Genomic DNA, 19,671 nt, shown 5'->3' with positions numbered 1-19,671 from the left:
ACATCACATCCACAGTGGTGACAGAGCCTCACACGTCTCCACATCACATCCACAGTGGTGACAGAGCCTCACACGTCTCCACATCACATCCACAGTGGTGACAGAGCCTCACATGTCCCCACATCACCTCCACAGTGGTGATAGAGCCTCACACGTCTCCACATCACATCCACAGTGGTGACAGAGCCTCACACGTCTCCACATCACATCCACAGTGGTGACAGAGCCTCACACGTCCCCACATCACATCCACAGTGGTGACAGAGCCTCACATGTCCCCACATCACCTCCACAGTGGTGATAGAGCCTCACACGTCTCCACATCACCTCCACAGTGGTGATAGAGCCTCACACGTCCCCACATCACATCCACAGTGGTGACAGAGCCTCACACGTCTCCACATCACATCCACAGTGGTGACAGAGCCTCACATGTCCCCACATCACATCCACAGTGGTGACAGAGCCTCACATGTCCCCACATCACATCCACAGTGGTGACAGAGCCTCACATGTCTCCACATCACATCCACAGTGGTGACAGAGCCTCACACGTCTCCACATCACATCCACAGTGGTGACAGAGCCTCACACGTCTGCACATCACATCCACAGTGGTGACAGAGCCTCACACGTCCCCACATCACATCCACAGTGGTGAAAGAGCCTCACATGTCCCCACATCACATCCACTGTGGTGACAGAGCCTCACATGTCTCCATATCACATCCACAGTGATGATAGAGCCTCATGTCCCCACATCACATCCACAGTGGTGATAGAGCCTCACATGTCTCCACATCACATCCACAGTGGTGATAGAGCATCACATGTCTCCACATCACATCCACAGTGGTGACAGAGCGGCACATGTCCCCACATCACATCCACAGTGGTGACAGAGCTTCACATCTCCCCACATCACATCCACAGAGGTGGTAGAGCCTCACACGTCTCCACATCACATCCACAGTGGTGATAGAGCCTCACACGTCCCCACATCACATCCACAGTGGTGACAGAGCCTCACACGTCTCCACATCACATCCACAGTGGTGACAGAGCCTCACATGTCCCCACATCACATCCACAGTGGTGACAGAGCCTCACATGTCCCCACATCACATCCACAGTGGTGACAGAGCCTCACACGTCTCCACATCACATCCACAGTGGTGACAGAGCCTCACACGTCTCCACATCACATCCACAGTGGTGACAGAGCCTCACACGTCTGCACATCACATCCACAGTGGTGACAGAGCCTCACATGTCCCCACATCACATCCACAGTGGTGAAAGAGCCTCACATGTCCCCACATCACATCCACTGTGGTGACAGAGCCTCACATGTCTCCATATCACATCCACAGTGATGATAGAGCCTCATGTCCCCACATCACATCCACAGTGGTGATAGAGCCTCACATGTCTCCACATCACATCCACAGTGGTGATAGAGCATCACATGTCTCCACATCACATCCACAGTGGTGACAGAGCCTCACATGTCCCCACATCACCTCCACAGTGGTGATAGAGCCTCACACGTCTCCACATCACATCCACAGTGGTGACAGAGCCTCACACGTCTCCACATCACATCCACAGTGGTGACAGAGCCTCACACGTCTCCACATCACATCCACAGTGGTGACAGAGCCTCACACGTCTCCACATCACATCCACAGTGGTGACAGAGCCTCACACGTCTCCACATCACATCCACAGTGGTGACAGAGCCTCACATGTCCCCACATCACCTCCACAGTGGTGATAGAGCTTCACACGTCTCCACATCACATCCACAGTGGTGACAGAGCCTCACACGTCTCCACATCACATCCACAGTGGTGACAGAGCCTCACACGTCCCCACATCACATCCACAGTGGTGACAGAGCCTCACATGTCCCCACATCACCTCCACAGTGGTGATAGAGCCTCACACGTCTCCACATCACCTCCACAGTGGTGATAGAGCCTCACACGTCCCCACATCACATCCACAGTGGTGACAGAGCCTCACACGTCTCCACATCACATCCACAGTGGTGACAGAGCCTCACATGTCCCCACATCACATCCACAGTGGTGACAGAGCCTCACATGTCCCCACATCACATCCACAGTGGTGACAGAGCCTCACATGTCTCCACATCACATCCACAGTGGTGACAGAGCCTCACACGTCTCCACATCACATCCACAGTGGTGACAGAGCCTCACACGTCTGCACATCACATCCACAGTGGTGACAGAGCCTCACACGTCCCCACATCACATCCACAGTGGTGAAAGAGCCTCACATGTCCCCACATCACATCCACTGTGGTGACAGAGCCTCACATGTCTCCATATCACATCCACAGTGATGATAGAGCCTCATGTCCCCACATCACATCCACAGTGGTGATAGAGCCTCACATGTCTCCACATCACATCCACAGTGGTGATAGAGCATCACATGTCTCCACATCACATCCACAGTGGTGACAGAGCGGCACATGTCCCCACATCACATCCACAGTGGTGACAGAGCTTCACATCTCCCCACATCACATCCACAGAGGTGGTAGAGCCTCACACGTCTCCACATCACATCCACAGTGGTGACAGAGCCTCACATGTCTCCACATCACATCCACAGTGGTGATAGAGCATCACATGTCTCCACGTCACATCCACAGTGGTGATAGAGCCTCACATGTCCCCACATCACATCCACAGTGGTGACAGAGCCTCACATGTCTCCATATCACATCCACAGTGATGATAGAGCCTCATGTCCCCACATCACATCCACAGTGGTGATAGAGCCTCACATGTCTCCACATCACATCCACAGTGGTGATAGAGCATCACATGTCTCCACATCACATACACAGTGTTGACAGAGCGGCACATGTCCCCACATCACATCCACAGTGGTGACAGAGCTTCACATGTCCCCACATCACATCCACAGAGGTGGTAGAGCCTCACACGTCTCCACATCACATCCACAGTGGTGACAGAGCCTCACATGTCCCCACATCACATCCACAGTGGTTACAGAGCCTCACATGTCCCCACATCACATCCACAGTGGTGATAGAGCTTCACATGTCCCTGTAGTTTGTCCGGGGGGGCAGGTCTTTCCCCCTGGACACAGACGCCTCTGTGATGAGCTGATGATTCCTATGATGCTGCAGAGTAGGAAAGAGGCATAGGGATTTGAGGGAGAGCTGCAGAGAACTACTGCGCATGCCCAAGATTCCCTGTCCCGCAGTGTGAATAAATCAGAAGAGACTGTGGGGCGGGATCTCGCGCCACGCGCCCACGCAGGCGCGATAAGGAAGACATCATGTGATGTCAGTGGATGGGCAGCACTATCTGCGCATGCCCAAGAAAAAAAGATTACAGCACAGGCGCCAGTAAAATAAGTGAACGCTGAGGAGGCGGTGCCCACAGGAAAGGAGGAAATGACTGATGGATGTGAGGCATCTGTGTCCGGGGGAAAGACCTGCCCCCCGGACAAACTACAGGTATGATGGACAAATTATAAAAACAATTATTTCAGGGGTGGAAAGGACGCCAAATAGAAGAGCCACCTTGACAGAATGCCGCATTAGTGCTGCACAAGGTGGCTCTTTTAGTTAAAACCGCCTGGGGGGGTGACAGGTTCCCTTTAATATTTTGTTGCACAACCTTTTGAAGCAATCCCTGCAATCAAATGATTCCTGTAACTGTCAATGAAACTTCTGCACCTCTCGACAGGTATTTTGCCCACTCCTTAAGAACAAACTGCTCCAGTTGTCTTGTGTTTGAAGATTGCCTTTTCCAGACAGCATGCTTCAGCTCTTTCCAAAGATGCTCAATAGGATTTAGGTCAGGGATCATAGAAGGCCACTTCAGAATAGTCCAATGCTTTCCTCTTAACCATTCTTGGATGTTTTTAGCTGTGTTTTGGGTCATTATCCTATTGCAAGACCCATGAGCTGTGACTTAAACCAAGCTTTCTGACACTAGGCTGCACATTTCTCTCTAGAATCCCTTGATAGTCTTGAGATTTCATTGTACCCTGCACAGATTCTAGACACCCTGTGCCAGGTGCAGAAAAGCAGCCCCAGAACATAACAGAGCCTCCTCCATGTTTCACAGTAGGGACAGTGTTCTTTTCTTGATATGCTTCATTTTTCCGATAGTGAATGTAGAGCTGATGTGCCTTGCCAAAAAGTTCCATTTTTGTCTCATCTGTCCATAGGACATTCTCCCAGAAGCTTTATGGCTTGGAAACATGTAGTTTGTCAAATTCCAGTCTGGATTTTTTATGATTTCTTTTCAACAATGGTGTCTGCCTCGGTCGCCTCACATGAAGTCCACTTTGGCTCATACAACGACAGATCATGCCATCTGACACTGATGTTCCTTGAGCTTGACGTTCACCTTTAACCCCTTAGCGACAGAGCCAGTTTGCAGCTTAATGACCAGGCCAATTTTTACAATTCTGACCACTGTCCCTTTATGAGGTTATAACTCTGGAACGCTTTAATGGATCCCGCTGATTCTGAGAATGTTTTTTCGTGACATATTGTACTTCATGACAGTGGTAAAATTTCTTCAATAAGTCTTGTGTTTATTTATGAAAAAATTGGAAATATGGTGAAAATTTTGCAATTTTAAAACTTTAAATTTTTATGCCCTTAAATCAGAGAGATATGTCACACAAATTTCTTAATAAATAACATTTCCCATGTGTCTACTTTACATCAGCACAATTTTGGAAGCAAAATTTTTTTTTGTTAGGAAGTTATAAGGGTTAAAAGTTGTCCAGCGATTTCTCATTTTTACAACAAAAGTTACAAAACCATTTTTTTAGGGACCACATCATATTTAAAGTCATTTTGAGGGGTGTACATAACAGAGAATACCCAAAAGTGGCACCATTCTAAAAACTAGATGCCTAAAGGTGCTCAAAACCACCCTTTACGTGCTTCACAGGAGCTAAAGCAATGTGGAAGGAAAAAATTAACATTTAACTTTTTTTTGCAAAAAATTTACTTCAGAACCAATTTTATTTATTTTCACAAGTGTTAAAAGAGAAAATCAACAACAAAATTTGTTGTACAATTTCTCCTGAATACGCCGATAACCCATATGTGGGGGTAAACCACTTTTTCAGCACACGGCAGAGCTTGCAAGGGATGGAGCGCCATTTGACTTTTTCAACGCAGAATTAGCTGGAATTGAGATCGGATGCCATGTTGCATTCGGAGAGCCCTTAATGTGCCTAAACAGGGGAAACCTCCAACAAGTGACCCCATTTTGGAACCTAGACCCATTAAGGAACTTATGTAGATGTGTGGTGAGCACTTTGAACCTTCAAGTGCTTCACAGAAGCTTATAACGTAGAGCCGTGAAAATTAAAAAATCAATTTTTTTCCACAAAAATGATATTTTCGCCCCCAAATTTTTATTTTTACAAGGGTAACAGGAGAATTCATACCCCCACAGTTGTTGTGCGATTTGTCCTGAGTACGCTATACCCCATATGTGGGGGAAACCACTGTTTGGGCGCATGGGAGAGCTTGGAAGGGAAGGAGTGCCATTTTGGAATGCAGACTTTGATGGAATGGTCTGCGGGCGTCATGTTGCTTTTGCAGAGCCCCTGATGGGCCTAAACAGTGGAAACTCCCCACAAGTGACCCCATTTAGGAAATTAGACCCCCCATGGAGCTTATCTAGATGTGTGGTGAGCACTTTGAACCCCCAAGCACTTCACAGAAGTTTATAAACGCCCTGGCGTGAAAATAAAAAGTCTTTTTTATTTCCACAAAAGTGATTTTTAGACCCCAATTTTTAGACCCCCCAAAGTTGGTAAATAGTGGAAACCCCTCAATTCTCGCTCCAACCCTAACCCCAACACACCCCTAACCCTAATCCCAACCCTAACCCTAATCCCAACCCTAATCCCTAATCATAATTCTAACCCTAATCCTAGTACGCCCTAACCCTAATTCTAACCCTAGCCCTAACCCTAACCCTAGCCCTAACCCTAGCCCTAAACCTAGCCCTAGCCCTAACCCTAACCCTAGCCCTAACCCTAGCCCTAACTCTAACCCTAATGGAAAACTGGAAAAAAAATATTTTCTTTATTTTGTTTTGTTGGCCTAACTAAGGGGGTGATAAACGGGGGGGGGTTATGTACTATTTTTTTTATTTTGATCACCATGATAGTTTATCATAGTGATCAAAATGAATGAATGGAATCTGCCAGCCGGAGCCGGCAGATTCCCGGCGAGCGCACTGCGCATGCATCCGCCATTTTCTTCCGGATCCAAGATGGCGGCGCCCACTGGAGGATGCCGGCGGGACCAGCAGGCGGGGACCCTGGACCACGGAGAGGTACCAGGGCTAGGATCAGGGACCCTAGTTCTCTCTCCTCTGATGTGCGATCACATCAGAGGAAAGAGAAATTTAATGCAAAATCGCGGCTTTTTTTTTGCGGTCGCCGTTGTAGGGTTAATAACGGCGATCGCAAAAGCGGGGTCAGTAAAAACCGACCAATTCATGTTCTCTGGGGTCTCGGCTACCCCCGGCTGCCGAGACCCCAGGAAAAATCCGACACTGGGGGGCGCTATTCACGTTTTCCACAGCGCCGTGAATTAGCGGCGCTGTGGTTTATATACATTTAATTACCGCCGTTAAAAGGCGTATCGGCGGTCGCTAAGGGGTTAATCTGTTTAGAAGTTTTTCTGGACTCTTTTGTTACCATTCGTATTATCCGTCTCTTTGATTTGTCATCAGTTTTCCTTCGGTGGCAACGTCCAGGGAGGATAGCTACAGACCCATGGAGCTTAAATTTCTGAATATTATGTGCAACTGTAGTCACAGGAATATTAAGCTGCTTGGAGATGGTCTTTTAACTTTTACCTTTAACATGTTTGACTACAATTTTCTTTCTAATCTCCTGAGACAATACTTTCCTTTGCTTCCTCTGGTCCATGTTGAGTGTGATACACACCATGTCACCAAACAGCACAGTGAGTATCTGGAGCCCTATATACAGGCCCACTCACTGATTCCAAGATTATAGACACCTGTGATGCTAATTAATGGACACACCTAGATTTACCATGTCCCTTTTGTCACATTATTTTCAGGAGTACCATCATTTCTGTCCAGGCCTATTTCATGAGTTTTATTTTTTTTTAATTCTGTGGAAGCATGGTTGAAAAGCAATGTCTGACTTTCATTTGTTCATTATCATAGATGTATTTATTATTACTTTAGTCAGATTCAAGTTATGTCTGTGACCATTGTGTGTTTTTCTGTCATTAAACGAGGGGTACCAAAAATTTCGGCCACGTATGTATATCTCATAATAGACCTCAGCTGCTGCCTCACCTCTGTCTATAATGGTGTGTGTATGGATGTGTATGTGGATGGATGGATGAGGGAGGGATGGATGGATAACCGTTTTTATGCTCCACATGCGACTTTTGACTAACATCCACACTAATCTGTACCTCCCACTCCCGGTTTCAAGATTTTTCACAAGTTGCACCAATCCTCTGGAATGCTCTACCCCAAGAAATCAGGACTAACCACAACTTATACAGTTTTAGTCGGTCCCTAAAAACACATCTGTTTAGAGTGGCCTATTACTCTCCCTGATCAAAATCCTTTTACATATATACAGTATAGAGCATTCACTTTCTCTGAACATAACTCTCCATCCAACTCCTCCGCACCAAAAAGCACCACGCATGCTGGCTGGTGACAACCTCATGCAGCCTTTACTTGTCCCCATTCACTCAAGATGGCTGTACCATCATTGTAAATACGCATCTGTTCTTTGCATCACTCCCACCTCACTGTAGATTGTAAGCTCTGAAGAGCAGGGTCGTCATTATTTTTGCTTTAATTATTGTATTATCTTTAACATTGTTAATTATGACTTATATATGAACTGTTGAATTGTAAAGCACTGCTGAATATGTTAGCACTATATAAATAAAGATTATTATTATTATTATGAGGGATGGTGAAGCTGGAGCATTAGGGGGGAGGGTCTGGCAGATACTGGGGGAGTTTACGACCAGTCTCTGGCAGACAGGAAAACTATAGTTGATGAGTGAGCAGCTCCTCCAGAATCAGGAGATCACATGAAAGCTGCTCACTTGACTGTGTATGATACCTAGTGTAAAATAGCGCTTACTGAATGTATTGGGGGACACTCGCTTGGCAACGGGATTAAGGCACACAGGCACGGTTTCTCACATAAACAGTCTTATTTGGGTTTATTTAATCATCATAAACCACACCACGCATAGTCCATTACTTTACGTCCATGGAACACGACATTAAGTTGCAGTCTCTAAACACGCTTGACCATACTCTGTCCAGTTACCGTGGGTGACAGCACAGTTCATTCACATCCATGGAACACAACAAGACAAGCACCAATTGTCTGTTCCAATGGCAGTTGCTTGTCTGCCCATAACCCTCTTGTCTGGAGTTACCTTACAGGAGCTCCTGCTCCACACGCTGGCTCCCCGTCAGTCCTCTCTCCCGGGGAAACTGCCATACTGGGATCACTGTCTTAGCAGATGCCTTGGGACAAGGGCACTCCCGACAGTCCAGACCCTCAGAAGGTCTGTAGAGTCCCCAATTCAGTGCCGTGACAGGCTCTGCACACACATGGTCTCACCCTATGCTCTTCAGGAATCCAGTCCACTTGTGGGACCTTCCAACACAGCAACCATCCCGGTCCATGGCCTCTTCTTGTGCTATTCAGGAAGTCCATCCCCTCATGGGACCTTCCAACACACAGGCCTTCAGGTCCATGGCCTCACCATCTGCTCTTCAGGAATCTGGTCTACTCCCACGACCTTCCAACACACAGGCCACCATGCAAAATACTGACAGGGAGTATATTACAAATTGTCAGCATTCGGCAACCTAGGTACAAACGCAAATTATACAGAAAGCCCACACAACCCCTTTAAGAGGGCCATTATCTGCTCCAAACCATATGGAATTGTGCATTATGAGGAGCTTTTGGGCTGCAAAGGGCCCATACCCTGTTCTTGCACAGGGGCTCTCTACTGTCTGTGTTTGCTTTTGAGTGTTTAAAAAAATATACATTCTGTACATTTGTATGGATGGATACATCAATGCAGTCTGTTTGCACATAACTTGCACTTCAGTCTACCTGGGTAACATTGCATGCAATTAGCAAAAATCAGAAGTTACATCATGGTCTCAGTAGCTCATGGGTCGCAACCTGACCCCAATCATTAGATGCAATACTAAAATACAGCACTGTGATCTTTATGTCAAGGAATCTAGCCTAAATCTAATACTCTAATTCACAGTAGCATGATGTAGAGACAGATTCCCTGACTCCAGTGATGATTCCTTCAGTTTATTGGGTATAATAGTTGGGACAAAACACAGTTTTCTCTGCTGTGGATTTAGCGGAGCATGAAATGCTGATCCCTGTATATCCCCTCCCCCATCACAGCTTTCTGTGTGCACTATACAGTGGCAGAAAGCTGCTAATCAGTCTTGGGTCATGGATGGACCACGAGGCAACTAGTCACATAGTGATAATCTCCTGCTGATGAAACATTGAATTTATTGATACAGCCTAGTAAGTAACACATGTCTGGAATCAGGGTCTCTGCTCCATGCTGTTCTCCGATCACATAGCAGAAACCTTCTGACAGATCTCCTTTAATGTAACTAAGTAATTTATCTATTATTTTATATTTGTTTTTCCTTTGATACAGACTGAACTTTTCTCATTTTGTTTCAGTTTCAAAGACCCAATGATTTTTCTCCCGCCTTCCGTTTTGGTACTGTCCCAAATGGCAGCACAGAAAGAAATATCCGTAACAACTACCTCGAGATGCATACATACATGGTGAAATTCAACCAGCGATCCGTGCAAGATGCTTTACTTTCTTTAAAAACTGGGTAAGTTGTGTTTAGAGCACAATGGAACCAGAAAATAAAAGAAGACAGAGAATTTCTTCAAACTACGGCCCAAATCTCTGACTAATTGACTGTTTAAACACTCAATACAAGGCCTCATTCATATGTCCATTATTAATCACATACATGCAAAAATAGTACTTGTGTCATCAGTGTTTTGTATCAGCCTGTCCTTGGTGTTTGGTCTGCATGTCCATTTTTACCATCAGTGTGTCATCCGTGTGTCTGTTTTTGTCATCAGTGTCATCCATGTGTCTGTTTTTACTATCTGTGTCATCTGTGTGTCCGTTTTCATCATCAGTGTGTCATCCGTGTGTCCGTTTTTACTATCTGTGTCATTTGCGCCCATTTTTACCATCAGTGTGTCCTCCGTGTGTCTGTTTTTACCATCAGTGTGTCCTCTGTGTGTCTGTTATTACCATCAGTGTGTCCTCCTTGTGTCCTTTTTTACTATCTGTGTCATTTGAGCCCATTTTTACCTTCAGTATGTCCTCCGTGTGTCTGTTTTTACCATCAGTGTGTCATCCGTGTATCCGTTTTTATCATCATTGTGTCATCCATGTGTCTATTTTTACCATCAGTGTGTCATCTTTGTGTCCGTTTTTACTATCTGTGTCATTCGTGTCCATTTTTACCATCAGTGTGTCATCCGTGTGTCCGTTTTTATTATCGTGTCATCCGTGTGTCCGTTTTTATTATCGTGTCATCCGTGTGTCCATTTTTACCATCTTTGTCATCCATGTGTCCGTTTTTACTGTCAGTGTGTCATTCATGTGTCCATTTTTACTATCTGTGTCACCTATGTATCCGTCTTTACCATCAGTGTGTCATCCGTGTGTCTGCTTTTACCTTTTATGTGTCATCCATGTGTCCGTTTTTACCATCTGTGTGTCATCAGTGTCTGTTTTTACCATCTATGTGTCATCCATGTGTCTGTTTTTCCCATCAGCATGTCATCCATGTATCTGTTTCTACCTTCTGTGTGTCATCCTTGTGTCCGTTTTTACCATCTGTGTGTCATCAGAGTCTGTTTTTACCATCTATGTGTCATCCATGTGTCCGTTTTTCCCATCAGCATGTCATCCATGTATCTGTTTCTACCTTCTGTGTGTCATCCGTGTGTCCGTTTTTACCATCTGTGTGTCATCAGTGTCTGTTTTTACCATCTATGTGTCATCCATGTGTCTGTTTTTCCCATCAGCATGTCATCCATGTATCTGTTTCTACCTTCTGTGTGTCATCCGTGTGTCCGTTTTTACCATCTGTGTGTCATCAGTGTCTGTTTTTACCATCTATGTGTCATCCATGTGTCCGTTTTTCCCATCAGCATGTCATCCATGTATCTGTTTCTACCTTCTGTGTGTCATCCGTGTGTCCGTTTTTACCATCTGTGTGTCATCAGTGTCTGTTTTTCCCATCTTTGTGTCATCCATGTGTCTGTTTTTCCCATCAGCATGTCATCCATGTATCTGTTTATACCTTCTGTGTGTCATCCATGTGTCTGTTTTTACCATCAGTGTGTCATCCGTGTGTCTGTTTTTTCCAACAGTGTCATCCGTGTGTCTGTTTTTTCCAACAGTGTCATCCGTGTGTCTTTTTTTCTATCAGTGTCATCCGTGTGTCCGTTTTTACCATTAATATCATCCATGTGTCTGTATTTACCAAAAGTGTGTCATCCGTGTGTCTGTTTTTACCATCAATGTGTCATCTGTGTGTCCGTTTTTATCATCATTGTGTCATCTGTGTGTCTGATTTTACCACCAGTGTGTCATCTGTGTGTCCGTTTTTATCATCATTGTGTCATCCGTGTGTCTGATTTTACCATCAGTGTGTCATCTGTGTGTCCGTTTTTATCATCATTGTGTCATCCGTGTGTCTGTTTTTACCATCTATGTGTCATCCATGTGTGTGTTTATACCATCAGTGTGTCATCCGTGTGTCTGTTTTTACCATCTGTGTGTCATTCATGTGTCAGTTTTTCCCATCAGTGTGTCATCTTGTGTGTCTGTTTTTACCTTCTGTGTGTCATCCGTGTGTCAGTTTATAACTTCTGTGTGTCATCCATATGTCTGTTTTTACCATCAGTGTGTCATCCGTGTGTCCATTTGTACCATCAGTGTGTCATCCGTGTGTTCGTTTTTTTCCATCAGTGTCATCCATGTGTCTTTTTTTACCATCAGTGCGTCATCCATGTGTCCATTTTTACCATCAGTATGTCATTCGTGTGTCTATTTTTACCAACAGTGTCATCCGTGTGTCTGTTTTTCCATCAGTGTCATCCGTGTGTCCGTTTTTACCATTAGTATCATCTGTGTGTCTGTTTTTACCATCAGTGTGTTATCCGTGTGTCCATTTTTACAGTTGTGCTCAAAAGTTTACATACCCTGGCAGAATTTTTGCTTTCTTGGCCTTTTTTCAGAGAATATGAATGATAGCACCAAAACTTTTTCTCCACTCTTGGTTAGTGGTTGGATGAAGCCATTTATTGTCAAACTATTTTGTTTTCTCTTTTTAAACCATAATGACAACCCAAAACATCCTAATGGCCCTGATCAAAAGTTTATATACCCCATTTCTTAATACCATGTATTGCCTCTTCTAACATCAATGACAGCTTGAAGTCTTTTGTGGTAGTTGTGAATGAGGTTCTTTATTTTCTCAGATGGTAAAGCTGCTCACTTTTCTTGGCAAAAGACCTTTGGTTCCTGTAAATTCCTGGGCTGTCTAGCATGCACCGTGTTCTTGAGATCCCCCCAGAGTGGCTCAATGATATTGAGGTCAGTCGACTAAGATGGCCATTCCAAAACCTTCAATTTGTTCTGCTATAGCCAATGACATGTTGAATTGACCTAGTGTTTTGGATTGTTGTCATGTTGGAACGTCCAAGTACGTCCCATGCGCAGATTCCGGGCTGATGAGTTCAAATTGGCCTCCAGTATTTGCTGATAACGTATTGCATTCATCTTTCCTTCAACTTTGACCAAGTTTCCTGTGCCTTTGTAGCTCACACCTCCCCAAAACATTAGCAATCCACCTTCGTGCTTTACTGTAGGCATGGTGTTCCTTTCATTATAGGCCTTGTTGACCTCTCTCCAAATGTAACGTTTATGGTTGTGGCCAAAAAGTTCAATTTTGGTCTCATCACTCCAAATTACCTTCTTCCAGTAGTTTTGAGACTTGTCTTTGTGCTGTTTTGCGTATCATAGGCGAGATACTTTGTGGCATTTGCGCAGTAATGGCTTTCTTCTGGCAACTTGACCATGCAGCTCATTTTTCTTCAAGTGCCTACTTATTGTGCATCTTGAAACAGCCACACTGCTTGTTTTCAGAGAGTCCTGTATTTCAGTTGATGATATTTGTGGGCTTTTCTTTGCATCCCAAACAATTTCCCTGGCAGTTGTGGATGACATTTTTGTTGGTCTACCTGACTGTGGTTTTGTTTTTACAGAGCCTCTGATTTTACATTTGTTAATCACAGTTTGAACACTTTTGACTGGCACTATCAATTCATTGGATATCTTTTTGTATCTCTTTTCTGTTTTATACAGTTCAACTACCTTTTCCCATAGATCCATTCACAATTCTTTTGCTTTCCCCATGACTTACAATCCAGAAACGTCAGTGGCTGTATGAAAGATGCAAGAGTCTGTCTGGATCCCAGAAACTCACTCAGCTTTTATGCACGCACACACTGATTTCAAGCAAACTGTCACGGGGTAGTAGGGGGAAAACAGGAGACGTGGAACCTGGGCCCCTGAACTGCCCCTCAGGCTAATGGGGTGCCCTGACTCTCCTTAACTTGGGATACACTTGATGGTAGTGAGGCCCAAGTCCCCGACCTGTCCCTATCTCCTGTTTAGCCCTGAGCTAAATCCCCAACCCCCTCCCCAGGAGGTAAGACAGGGAAAATGTGTACTGCACCAAATAACAAACAAGGAAACATATGACAAACACCTAAGTGAAAAATAAACTAAAAAACAAGACTTAGCTTCTCTCTCCTGCTAATGCTCCGAGCAGCAGAGTAAGGCACCAGAACAAGGGATAGCTGGAGCTCCAGTGCAACACAACCTGCTCCTGAGTCCTGCTTGGTTGGTCTACAAATGAATAATATCACCAACAGTGAGTGCAGCACCTGATGACCCTTTATAGGAAGGAGGGAGTGGTCACACCTTCTCACTGACTAAACATTTAGTAACACCAGCGGCCACCGGGGGGAAGCCAGCAGCAGACTCACTAAACTTGTAGTAACACCAGTGGCCACGGGGGCAAAAACCCATATTAACCCCCGAGGGCCAGAAAGGAAAAAGGTTTATATAAGAGAGTCCAGACTCCGACACAAATCCAAAAACGGATCGTGACAGTACCCCTACTTCAATGAGGGGCCTCTGGACCCTCAACACTGCACCTCACCAGAAAAACACCTACGGTGAGGACGCCTAGTTCCAACAGAGTTCACCTCAGTGACCACCTGACTCTCTGGTTCATGGCAAACGTGGGCTGATGAAAGGTGGCAACGTATGCTCTGGAGGCGCCACGAATCTCCATAGCGCCGACCTGGGGAATGAGTTATGTATGGGCATTACTGGGGGCAACTCCAGCTGGTAAGTCCCCGGGCCAGGAATGGCCGACACCCGATGTTAGGCTGGCAGAATGCACCAAATAATAAAATGATAATGAGGTACGTTCGCCGCTTGGGGTCCACCGTGCAGAGATGGAATACTGCTGCTAAGTAATGGCAGATACTATATGGCGGTATAATAAGTGAACGCACGGGGGTTAATGTCACCCGGTGTGTACGAGGCGGACTCTGTTGCCTCACAGAGCCGCACTACCGCCGAATATAAATGCCGAAGCACTGTGGCATAAAGCCTAGCCACTGACAGGTGCTGACTCTAACCACTATAACCTAACAACAGGCACAACAGAGGGTAGGGGTTTCAAATGATTCAGTCACCAGACACATGCATCCATCATCCTACACACCTTAAGCATAAGAGTCTATACTAGCGCAAGGCCGAGCGGCCATGTGACTCTTTTATAGCGGCGTCCTTTCGGGACCTTCCCAGTAGTGGACCAATCAGAGCTGGAACGGGACCTGCACATGTGACCTCCGATCTTCAATGAGAGGTCGTCCCATGGGCATGCTCAGTAGGCAAAATACAGGACTTAGTCCCTGGAGTGTCGGCTTGCTGCTGACTCAAGCATGGTGTTACAGCAGAGCCTAAAGGAGCAACCAGACTCCTAGCATTAACCTGGGCAAGACGCCTCGAGCGACGTCTCTGCTAAGCAGGAACCTCTGCGGCCGCAGAGGAATGGAAGAACACAGAGGACATGGCTTGAGATTCCACCCTTTGCAGTGGGGGAAACTTGACGCCTAACATTACCCCATCCAGGACTCCCTGAGCCTCGCTACACTCAAATGCCGCAATGAGTAGTGGAGTGTGGATGCTTTCCATTAGCTCCCAGGTCTGATCCACTGGGTCATGACCCCTCCAATCAACCAGTTAATACTTTTTTCCACGTACTACCTTGCAGCCCACAATGGTGTTCACCTCAAACTCATCCGAGGACAAGCTTGATGTCCCAGCAGATGACTCGGAGAACAGGACATGTGAATGGGCTTAAGGAGAGAAACATGGAAGGTATCAGTGATACCCAGGTGTGGGGGAATAGCTAGCCGGTAGACTACAGGGTTGACCTGTTCGAGGACCTGGAAAAGACCAATGTAGCGAGGTGCAAACTTAGTAGACTCGACCCTCAGCTTGATGTTAGGGGCGGAGAGCCACACTAAGTCGCCAGAGGTGAAGGTCGTAGCGGGGAGCTGGTGTGCGTCAGCGGAGGCCCTCATTCTCTCCTTGGAGGCCCGAATGGCATCCTGAGTGCGGTCCCAAACGTCCCGTGCCTCCACCGCCCAGTTTGCCACCCTAGAATCGGTGGAAGACACGGGCATGGGAACAGGGATGCGAGGATGCTGGCCGTAATTGAGGAGGAATGGGGTCTGACTGGTGGAATCGGCCACAGCGTTGTTCAACGCAATCTCCGCCCATGGTAGCAGGGATGCCCAGTCATCCTGCCTTGCCGAGACAAAGTGTCGTAGATATATGACCAGGGTCTGCTTGGCCCTCTGTACCAACCTGTTCATCTCGAGATGATAGGCCGAGGAGAGATTCAGTTCAATGCTGAGGAGACTACAGAGTTCTCTTCAGAACCGAGATGCAAACTTGGAGCCCCAGTCACTGACTACCTTATCCGGCATACCATGAAGGCGAAAGATATGTTTAATAAACAGCGCTACCAGACCCCGTGCAGAAGGTAACCTCGCGAGAGGCACTAGATGCACCATTTTGGAGAAATGGTTGGTGACAACCCAGATAACCGTGCTGCCCCTGGATTTGGGCAGACCCACCACAAAGTCCATGCTGACCATCTCCCAGGGCCTGTCTGCCACCGGCAGGGGGTGAAGTAGCCCAGCAGGCCATTGCCGAGGGGACGTATTCTGGGCTCAGGAGACACACGCCTGAATATAGTCCCTGACGTCACAGGTCATATGCGGCCACCAGTACGTCCTCGCCAGAAGCTCAGAGGTCTGTTTTATCCCAAAATGTCCACCCACCCTGGACGAGTGAGCCCAAGAGAGGACCTCCGGTAGCAGACGGGCAGGGACAAATGTCTTGCCCGGAGGTACAGACTCAATAGCAACCAGAGCCACGGTTCTCAGGCTCTCAGAAGGGACAATCAGCCGAGGCTCCCCTGATGATGATGATGATGACACCACGGAGTGGGAGAGATCATCGGCTCGGACGTTCTTCTCCCCGGAGAGAAAATGTAGGGTAAAGTGGAACCGGGAGAAGAATAGGGACCATATGGCCTGGCGAGAGTTCAGCCGCTGGGCCGTCTGCAAATATACCAAGTTCTTATGGTCAGTGAACACCTGGAAAGGGTGGCGGGCCCCCTCCAGGAGGTGTCTCCACTCCGAAAAGGCCAACTTCATCGCTAGCAACTCCCTGTCCCCGATGGAATAATTCCTCTCCGACGGTGTGAAGGTCTTGGAGAAAAAGAAGCATGGGTGCTTCCGACCCTGCGTGTCCTTCTGGAACAGGACCGCTCCAGCACCGACGGAAGAGGTATCCACCTCCAGAATGAAGGGTTTATCTACATCGGGGCAATGTAGAATGGGAGCACTAGTGAAATGGGACTTAGTGGAAGAGAAACCCTTAGGGACAGGTTCTGGCCATAACTTGGGATTCGCTCCCTTCTTGGTGCGGGCCACCAAGGGAGCTACCAAAGTCGAGAAGTGGGGGATAAATTGTCGATAGTAATTTATGAACCCCATAAAGCTCTGCACCGCTTTAAGAGAATGGGGCTCCTGCCAATCCATCACTGCCTGTAGGTTGGCAGGATCCATGGCCAATCCCTGGGCAGAGATGATATAGCCCAGGAAAGGTAAGGACTCCTGCTCAAACACACACTTCTCTAACTTAGCATAGAGGGAGTTTGCCCGCAGGAGGTCGAAGACTTTGCAAACGTCTCTCCGGTGGGAGTCAATATCTGGAGAGTAGATGAGTATATCATCCAGATAGACTGCTACCGAGGTGGTAAGCATATCCCGGAAGATATCATTCACAGAGTCTTAGAAGATGGCCGGGGCATTACAGAGCCCAAAGGCCATCACCAGGTACTCATAGTGCCCATCCCTGGTGTTAAATGCAGTCTTCCATTCGTCCCCCTCACGGATGCGTATCAGATTTTAGGCCCCCCCGCAGATCTAATTTGGTGAAAACTCTCGCTCCCCGTAATCTATCGAACAGTTCCGAGGAGCAGAGGATATTTGTTCTTAACGGTGATTGTGTTAAGACCCCTGTAATTGATGCAGGTACGCAGTTCTCCATTCTTCTTCTGGACGAAGAATCCCACCCCCGCTGGTGATACTGACTTCCTAATGAATCCTCTAGCGAGATTCGTCCTGATGTATTGAGACATGGCCTCTGCCTCCAAGAGAGACAAGGGGTAGACTCGACCCCGGGGAGGCTCAGCACCCGGCAAGAGGTCAATAGGACAGTCATAGGGGTGATGCAGTGGAAGGGTCTCCACCACCTTTTTGGAGAACATGTCTGCATACTGACGATAGTGTTTGGGGAGCGAGGAGAGATCTGCGGGGACCTCGGTGGAGGCAACCTGAACGTACTCCCTCATGCATCTATCCTCACATGATTTACTCTACCCAAGAATCCTCCCCGTGGACCACTCTATATGGCGAGAGTGATACCGCAACCAGAGGACCCCTAGAAGAACCTGGTCAATACCCTCGGGCATGACGAGGAGAGATGTCGTCTCCTGATGAGATGTAGACACTGAGAGTTACAAGGGGATGGTCTGGTGGGTAATCTGTGATGGTAGCGTTGTGCCATTCACCACTCTGAAGGTGACTGATTTAGATATCATAACCAGGGGTATGGCATACCATTGAGCGAAGGCAGACGACATAATATTGCCCTCTGCTCCTGAATCCACGCAAACCTCCACCACTAGAATGGAAGAACCAAACTCAAGTGTCCCCTTAAAGGACAGCTTGGAGGAAAACGCCACTGATTCTAGTGAGCCGTCTCCTATAGTCACTAGGCGAAAGCGTTTTTCCAGACGCTGTGGGCACTGGTTGGCAAGGTGACCGGCCTGCCGGCAAACATGACAGATCACAGGAGCTCAAATGGACCGGGGCCTCGATCCCTCACAGGAAGCCCCCTGACACTCAGACGCCCGATCGGGAGATTCCAGAGGTTTAGCAAAACTGAGTGCCAACCTAAACCTCTGCCTACACTGGGACCGCTCCAACTTTGCTCAGCAAAGCAAAGATCAATACGGGTGGAGATGGTGATAAGCTTCTCCAGTGTGGTGGAAATCTCCCTGGTGGCCAGGGCGTCCTTCACATGGTCAGCCAAACCTCTACAGAATGCCAGAATGAGGACCTTATCTGGCCACTCCAACTCAGAGGCCAGAGTCCGGAACTGGATGGCAAAGTGGCTGACCATGGATGAGCCCTGTGATAATGCCAGCAGCCGGAGCGTGGTGTCATGGGTGACTCGGGGTCCCAGGAAGACCTGCTTCAGAGTGCCCAAGAACTGCGAGGCACTCTGTACCACATGATCCCCACGCTCCCACAGTGGTGTGGCCCACTCCAAAGCCCTGCCCGACAAGAGGGAAATAATAAATCCCACCTTAGCCCACTCGAAGTGGAATCGTGCAGCCAGCAGCTCTAGCTGTATAGTGCACTGGCTCATGAAACCCCTACAAGAGGCACTATCGCCCGAGAACTTCTCGAGCAGCGGGAGGTGGGATAAAGTCGGGGCAGGAATGGCAGTGGGCACATGGGAGACAGCCTCCATGGCTACCTGAACAGCGACCACGGTAAGATCCACAGCTGAGGTTGAGCGCTCGAGAGTTGCCAACCTGCCCTCCAGCTGCTGGACGTACCTGTGGAGTTGCTGCTCGTCCACCATTACTAGCCAGACCCTGGTGCTAATATACTGTTAGGCTGGCGGAACGCACCAAATAATAAAATGATAATGAGGTGCGTTCGCCGCCTGTGGTCCACGTGCAGAGATGGAATACTGCTGCTAAGTAATGGCAGATACTATATGGCGGTGTAATAAGTGAACGTACGCGAGTTAACGTCACCCGGTGTGTACGAGGC

General features: G+C 47.4%; 1 protein-coding gene across 1 annotated transcript in view; it reads left to right on the top strand.

The window, feature by feature from the left end:
- Window positions 1–19,671, top strand: part of GRIN2B (glutamate ionotropic receptor NMDA type subunit 2B) — a 1,039,682-nt gene that overhangs the window by 976,575 nt on the left and 43,436 nt on the right. Inside the window, exon 11 of the mRNA XM_073586666.1 lies at window positions 9,805–9,965. Coding sequence (XP_073442767.1) covers window positions 9,805–9,965 — 161 coding nt within the window. The remainder of the gene's footprint in view (window positions 1–9,804; window positions 9,966–19,671) is intronic.

Source organism: Dendrobates tinctorius, unplaced genomic scaffold (assembly GCF_039654945.1).
Source record: "Dendrobates tinctorius isolate UK_male_01 unplaced genomic scaffold, ASM3965494v1 ptg000094l, whole genome shotgun sequence".
Taxonomy (NCBI): Eukaryota; Metazoa; Chordata; class Amphibia; order Anura; family Dendrobatidae; genus Dendrobates; species Dendrobates tinctorius.
Note: the sequence above shows the minus strand (reverse complement) of the source record. Positions and strands in the feature narration are given on the sequence as shown.